General features: G+C 41.7%; 1 protein-coding gene across 1 annotated transcript in view; it reads right to left on the bottom strand.

Annotated features, from left to right (window-relative positions):
• Positions 1-8229, bottom strand: part of lgr4 (leucine-rich repeat containing G protein-coupled receptor 4) — a 37778-nt gene continuing 29549 nt past the window's right edge. The window contains exons 14-18 of the mRNA XM_084356951.1: positions 7312-7383; positions 7064-7189; positions 5758-5855; positions 4699-4752; positions 1-4602 (exon numbers count right to left, since the gene is read on the bottom strand). Of these exons, the coding sequence (XP_084213077.1) occupies positions 3194-4602; positions 4699-4752; positions 5758-5855; positions 7064-7189; positions 7312-7383 (1759 nt within the window). The 3' untranslated portion in view covers positions 1-3193. The remainder of the gene's footprint in view (positions 4603-4698; positions 4753-5757; positions 5856-7063; positions 7190-7311; positions 7384-8229) is intronic.

Raw genomic sequence — 8229 nt, 5'->3', positions numbered from 1 at the left:
ACACAAAGGTAATTAGAAAAGTTTGTGGTTTTCCAATTTTATTCATTCACAATTGATAGAATTATTTTTCTACTTGAACAGAAGAAATAAAAACAACTTTGGGAGATCTCACATGAAAAACTACAAATAAGATTTAATTTGAACTGAAATTAAGTGAGATTCTGTTTTATAATCTGAATCATTCTGCATGTTTGTACCTATAAAAAGATAAAACAAACATTTCATAGTTTATAGTTTGGTTAAAAAAATAAAAAAAAAAATCACAGTATACAGTACATAAGATTCCTCCCACAATTTGCACTTATCTAAAATTATGATGTACAACCACGTGTCGACAGAAGAAGGAAGAAAAAGAATAACAAATAAAAACAGACTTTTCTTTTACAAAGCACTGCTGGTAGCCACTACAGTTGAGGAGGTAGCTTCCTTAGTTAGCATCCCATTTTTGATTACTTGTTTTCAAATAATTTACATACAAATAAAAAAAAACTAAAAAAAAAAAAAAAACAGTAACCAAACTACTAAAAGATCTTTGTACATTTTCACCAGATGGGACATCAGACATCTCAAACAATCAACGGACATTTTGGTTGGTGCAAGAATTGACACACCCAGTCGAGACAACGCCTGCATGAATACAGATAATAAAACCCAAAAGATTAAAATTAAATGGTGCATTACAAGGACACGAGAATGTCTCGTTGGTGGAAGGAAACGTTTCTCTACATCGCCTAAATTCCTGAGCACTCACATGACGTGCACTTGTGGATACATGCTCTGAGGGTGTATCCACCTTTACTGTGTACAGTCATGCTCCAGCACACCAAACATCAGTCAATCCCTCGTCACACACAGTCTCACTCAGGTCAGCTCTCAGGGGGGGAAAGAGATCTGCATTATGTTCTTTACAATATAATAATGCTCTTCTGATGAGCTCTACAATAAAACGGTGTTATAACAGACTGAAAAGAGCAAAAGAGCAAAATGTTTGAGTCACTCTGGAGGCAGTGAATTAAAGATAATTCTTATTATTTCAAACATAGGCCTTATTTTCCTACTTTTATGCCAATTTATTCTGGTTAGAATTTTGACAATTACTTCACTGTAGAGCTCCAAGAACCTCATCAGGTACACAGACTGCCCACGTGCACGCAAACACCAAAAACTGCAGATACTTGTCTTTAAATATCTGTGGTTGAATAACGATCACCCACATTTCCATTATAATGCTCCATTTCATACTTATTGGCTCCGCTTGTACTCTTACTTGTTGACTCAGCTGGCTGCCAGTCTTGTGCTGCCTTCACATTTAAATTGGAAGAAGTGGAAGAGTGGGATTACATTCTCGTGTTTAACTTGGAAGGTTTTCGTGTGTTTAACTTGTTGCTTACGAGCCAGATTGTGTTTAAAATCAACCAGAATCGTACGCCAGCCATTACTCTTCTCATAAGATCAACTGGCATGAGTACAGTTGTTTTTTGTTGATTTGACTGATAAGCATCAAACCAAATTATGTTATTATTATTATTATTATTATTATTACAGCAATTATAGTCCTTACAATTACAGTTATTATCTACAATTTGTGGGGCAAACTAAAACCAAAGCCTCAGGCCCAGTTAGATAAGATTAACAATCCCACATAATCTGTATGCTTATTATGGAGCTACAGTTTGTAGCCAGTTAATTTATCTTCGCATCAAGTCTGAGCTCAATGGGGAAAAAGTCCGACTGTCCAAAAGTGACTTAATCCACCCTTTCACTGATCAACACATGATATCTCGTTTGTTTAATCCTTCAGGTTTTGAATAGATTAAACAGGTTAGCCGTTTCCCTCCTCCTCTAGTCTTTATGCTAATCTCAGATAACAAGCTGCTGTCTGTAGCTTCACACTTAGCATACGGAGTTGAGGCAAGTGCAAGTGATCTTCAAGAACATTTGAGCACATTTCCAAAAATATTAAATAATTCCTTTGAACTTTTTGACGTGATGACGGGAAGTAATACTTTTATTTACAGGATACTCTAATTTAAGACAGATTATACTGAACAAAAACACGTTGTATTCAACAGAGCAATGAGCCAACAATTGTTCCGTCAGCCTAAAATAAGTTTTGTTTGTTGGGTTTGATTTGTCTCTTGGCCCTTTGACAAACATAGCATGTAGCTCTGCGGTTAGGAAATAAAAAGTTGGATCCTAATCACACAGCCTGATGGCAAAAACTCAGAAAATAAGGCCTAGATTTAAAAATAACTGGAATAATCCTCCAGACTAATGAAAATAATGGCCTAAACCAGTGCGGTTTTTATGAAAAGTTAAACAAAGAGAGTTGCTGTTGTTTTGGTGAATGCTTAGTTTATATTGTATCATTCAAAGGCCACCGTTCGTACACCTGAAATCGTCTCCACCCGGACACTCCTGCTGCTCAAACAATAAATAACAATGTTTCACCACCACCAAGCATAGTTGTTGCTAAAACAGTGATATCTGCTACTTTTATCACATTTTTTGTCTTAGTGACTTAAAGCAAAGAAGTGTTTATTAATAGACTGCCATTTGCTTATACCATTCTCACGCCGGTGGATTACGATCACGGGCAGGTTGGGCAGAAGTTATTGCTGACGTTACATTATTCCCCTCTGGTGGATGAGGACCACCTGGAAGTTACATTCACACAGAAAAGTCTAGGATGAGTATTACATTTGCTACATTTATGTAAAAAAAAAAGAAATCAAAGTATAAAATCAACAGTTGCAGTGAAGGAGTTTTAAAAAAGGACAACATGTCTAACAATTTAAAATGAAAAAGCTTATAAGTACAGGTGAAACAGAGAAATCGCAAATCCTTTGACACGTACATTGAGGCTGCAACGTCCCCAAATCAAACTGAAAGCAAGAGGCAGGCACTGGTGGCAAGATTTTCCTTTGCAAGATCCTTTGTCGACCAGTTTGTGATGATGTGCTCAGTTCAGCTCACTTGGAAATGGTCTCTAAGTTCAAAAAGCATTCCAAGTTCCCTTTAAATGATTGGTTGCATCTCTGTTTACTCAGTAATTACAAACATAAGTGCTCGCTGAATAGTCTTTTAGCAGGGTAGTTGGCACATTTTGTCGTTTGATATAAAAATGTTTTCTTGTAGCATCTAAATTCACATGACAGAGATCTGTGTGACGTACTGGCACTCTGAAGTGTCCTTAGTCCTTGACTCGAGGTATGTTGTATGAGTAGTGTACCAGAGGAAGGCCTCTGCTCTGACAGAAGCAGGCCCTGCCACAGGCCTGAACCTGGTCCGAGCTGTCCGACACAAACGAGTCCCCCTCGTCTGCGTACTCGGACTGAGCGGAGGGTGTGCCGCTGTCTGCCCAAAACCCATCGGTGCGTTGGCAGACTGCAGCTCCCGCCAGGAGGGTGGGACAGCTATGAGACTTCACCAAGTGTCTACAGACTGTGGAGGACGAGGGAGAAGAGCAGGTCCTGGCATGCAGTGCAGCCTCGCACTGCTCGCAAACAACTGTCTCTCCACAGAGCTGCGAGTAAACCCCACAGTCAAAGCCCACATGGGTGGAGGAGCCTCCATCCGTGAGCTCCGACCCTCCACCTCCATCGTCTTCATGACTTTCCGTACCAGCCTTCACCTCCCTGCTCAAACCTCCACGGCCGCGCAGTCTCAGCCAGTCCTCCCTGAAGGCTGGGCTGAAGAAGACGTACAGCACTGGGTTCAGGCACGCAGGCAGTGGGAAGAAAATGAGCGTGACAGACTTGGCGATCTCCGGGCCACCAGCTGTAGAACCAGTCAAGAGTGGGGCGAAGGAGAAAGCTGCCACAGGGCAGAAGAAGATGCAGTTGGTGAAGATGAGCCAGGCTACATGTCTGAGGGCACCCGTCTGCTCCGGATCTGCCAGCTCCACCCTGCCCAGGTGGCAGTACAGCTGGGTGTACACAGCTGCCGTAAACAGGTAGGCCAGCGCGTTGAGCAGCACCAGAACGACTGTAACACTCAGAGCTGGACTCTCACCACCAGCGAAAGGCAAGCAGAGCGGAGAGGCCGACTGGTCGCTGGACGTCAGGAGAGGCAGGCAGGCTCCAGCAGCAGCCAGCAGCCCCAGGAGTCCTGCGGCCAGGCTGAAGCGCCGATCTCCCCTCCAGCATCCGCGATAGCTGCCGCCATTCCTCCTGGGCGACATCATAACCTTCCCGAGAATCGTCCGCACGGCCACGCTGCGCTCCACGGCCGCCAGCGACAGCAACAAGACCGCCCATTCTGATGAGAAGACGGCTAGAGCTCCTGTGATCTGACAGCCAGGCCCCATCTCCCACCATACTCCAAACTCAGCGAAGGAGCCCCAAGTAGCGACATCGAGCACGGTCAGCACGCCGACATACAGGCCTGTAAGCAGGTTGGCCAGGGCCAGCAGCCCCATCAGCAGCCTGGCTGGAGAGAGTGCCGGGGTGAGGGAGTGGGAGTGGCCTGCCCCATGGTGTGTGGGGGAGAAGGTGGCCACGAGCACCAGGCCGTTGAAGACCAGCGACACCAGGCAGATGAACCAGACTGTGAGACGGATCATCCAGTTACCCAGCAGGTGCTCACAAGGCTTGAAGGCTCCTGAAGACAGAAACACTTTATTGAGTGATCTAGTTTTTGGATTATCCTAAGCTCTTCACACTCTTTCACACATAATGAAAGCTGTTTAATGCTTACCTGGTGAAGGAGAGCAATGCATAATCATTGAGATTCTTTCCACATCCTCCCCACCTAAAAATAAATAATGTAAAATCATAAATAGTGGCCATGTCAAAAAAAAGGTTGTCAGATCTATACAGTATGTCAGTATGCTAACTGTGAACTGCTTTTATTTGACTTATTATTATTTTGACTATATAACAATTAATGATATTTAAGTGAATTATTACAAATTCAACAGCTCTAGAAAACAAGCATAAGATCTTCCAGAACCTGAAAGTCATTTTCTGCTACCAGGGTGTTGATGGGGCTTTATGTAAGAATTTCTGTTAAAAACATTCAAAGATTGACTAAAATTATCAATAGAATTATGAATCAATAGTTATTTTGACATTATGATGAATATGTATTGTGTTGCAGAGATATCTACTGAAGTTAGCATGCTAACCAGCAAGCCCAGGCCTGGTTCGGTCCAAAGCTTCTATGCAAGCAGCGTTAACAGAGACTCCCCTGGTCCCCGAGCTCCCAGTCTGAACCGCTAGCTGCATGGCTAACTGAGCAAACTAGCTAAGGGCAGCTACAGTAAAGAGAGGTTAGTGGTAACTCTGGTTATATGCTACCAACTATTTATTTTGAGTATCAATTTGGCAGGTGGCCAATTCTTAAATATTGTCCCTTTAAACTGAAATTTTATTTAAATACCATAAACAGTCATTTATATACAGTAAAAATACTCAGAAATTGTACTACAATTTGAACTTAAAAGGGTGGTCAAGTTTTATTTTTCTTTTTAAATACACAGTTTCTTTTAACTTTACCGTTTCATGACAAGTGAAGTTAGTTATTTAGTTATTTCCTGCAATAAAACACATGGTAACTGTTCCCTGATGCACAGAGAAATACATCTGCAGCACACAGTCTGTCACCAGTTAAAACAAGGCATGCAGGCTAATGCTAGAGTGACTTAAATAATTAACTACTACATCTGCTGTGGGAATAAAAAATACTGTTTGTTGCTTTTACACAAATAAAACATGTCAGCTGTTCAAAGGAAAAGACTGACTGCAGCATTCCCACCTGTAGATTTCTTTAAGTCATTTTCCTCAGAAGAACTCGTCATTGAGTCACATCCAACGAATGCACAGCACTGGTAGGCGTACGGGACCGAGATGGACCTACAAACAAACAACAATCATTTAAAACGGCTGTGAACATCCTGCTGAGGTTCTGTGTTAATAATAATACAGATGGTCCAGATTCTTAATGCCGTACTGGGAGAAGTATAAATAATGTGTTTGTCTGCAAATATTTGGCCCTAATATTTGGATGTTTCCATAGTGTCCACAATTGTAGAGAAAACAGATTCAGCTGGATTTCTCATTAAACGGAGGAGAAGAGGTGGAGTTTGTTTCTGTTTTTCTGTCACACACATGAAATCACAGCAGACGGAGAATGACATGTACACTTTGAGTTCTCTACAGGATTGGTCAGGTTTATTAATAATACTGCTTGGTTTGAGGTTATGCAACACGGCTTCTCCATTTTGGACTGCTTGACCTCTTTGGGTAACAGCAAGTGTGTTTGATGCAAGAACCTGCACACTCAGACATTGTTATGACCAAGAGAAACTTCCCTGTCAAGTATCTCCCTGTGATGAATACAGTTATGTATGTAAAATATATAAGACATTTAGGGCTAGTAAAGACTTTTAATGAAAAATCTGAAAGATTAAATGTTTTCCTACTTTTTCTCACAACACAGTGAAAATAAGAAGGTGTAGAAAATAAGCCCACTAAGTGGCTAAACGTTATGAAACCTGCTTAGTGAGTACACCAGTACCAGAGACAACCTTTTTCAGAGAAGCCTGAATTCCTCAACAACACAGAGGCTTGATGCTGCTATGCAGACCCTCCTCACTATTTCTCAATTTTAACAGCCATAAAATCAAGCTTTATAAATTGGTCGTATCTGTAATGTGATCTTTCATTTTGAAATTAATTCATTAGGAATGTTGTATAATCAAGTAAACATTTTAATCACAGATTTTAGATTTATTCAAACTGTGTAGCTTACCCATGTACATTTTCTACCCTTCACAGAAATTGAAATTCCTTTAATTTAATATTTTTACTTTTAACTTAATTTTTATTTTACCTTCCAACAAATCACAAGAATAATGTGCTAAATATTTCTTGTCTAGAATTCTTGGAGCATCTTGTGCCCACATTAGAAAGTAAGAGTGCGGCGCTGACTAAAAAGGGAGGGGAGAAAGAGGTGGGGGATCACAAGCAACAAAGTCCCTGGCTGGAATCAAACCTGAACCACAAAACCAACCACTGGTAAATGTTTCTACCTCCTCTCCTCAACAGACGTTCTTTCCCACCTGAGTTTGGGCAGATTTTTTGCAGTCAGCACATTTTTCATCTGCGGGTTCCCTGAGAGCTTCAACTGACTGAGCGCGCTTAGTCCAGTCGTTGGAATCACAGTCAGAGAGTTCATACTCAGATCTCTGCAAACGATCATCACACACAAGCAATTCAATTCAGTACAACTCAAACAGTCAAACCAAACAATTACATGTAACTGGAGTTCTGTACTCATTATCATGACAGGTGGTACAATCATACTCACAGGTTGGTGAGTGCAGTGAGGGTGAGGAAAGCATCTCTGTGGATGACTCGGATTTCATTTCTACTTAAGTCTCTGTGGAAAGTCACAACAAAATGTCCTCACAATACAGACAAACATTTGTTTTTACTGCATCCAGTGTGTGTGACCGAGTGTGTGTGACTGAGTGTGTGTGACTGATACCCAATGGGAATGTGTTGACTCGGCATTTAAACCCGAGTCAATTGACTCTGCAGTAGACCCGGGTTTTGTCTCCTCGGCTCGGCTTTGATCAAACGTAAGACCCGGGTGAACACGCTAAATTCCGCCGCACGAAGTGATGACGCATAAACAGCATCCAGTGGTGGCGCGTGAATCAGGAAGGAATTTGGGATCCAAGTACGTTTTATTACTGGACACAGCGTTGGAGGCATAGCCCCGTTCATTCGTCTGAAAGCTGCTCAGTGGTGTTAAAGCTTGACTTCCCAGTTATGAAAATACCTGGATCTCCGCCGGGCAGGCTAACTTCTGGTTTAGAGCCCGGCTTACTTGAAGGGGATAAAATAAGTTAATCATGCGATCTTCTAGACTTTCCAAATGTTGTTGGACCGAGTGGCTCAAATTGTGATACTGAAACGAGTCATTTCGCGGGGGTTGTGACGCTCAAAACATTTTATCTACCATTTTACAGATGCATCTTTCACAATGGGTCTATTTTTCTTTTCTCTTCTGTTACAACCGTTTCTGGCACATTCATGACGTCAAACAGTCAGTGACGTATAACGTAACGCTTCAGATAAAAATCACAGATGGACTGCCTTGCCTGCAGGAAGTGGGAATGGTGCCCATATGCAATTTTTGGCAGGTGTACCTGCATTTAAAAAAACCTGTGTAGACCCACTAATTTTGGGGGAAATGCGGTAAAAGTGTGTGTGACTGATA

The sequence above is a fragment of the Pagrus pagrus genome, assembly GCF_965226575.1.
Source record: "Pagrus pagrus genome assembly, chromosome: 1".
Taxonomy (NCBI): Eukaryota; Metazoa; Chordata; class Actinopteri; order Spariformes; family Sparidae; genus Pagrus; species Pagrus pagrus.
The sequence above is the reverse complement of the archived record's forward strand: the minus strand, read 5'-3'. Positions and strand labels throughout refer to the sequence as shown.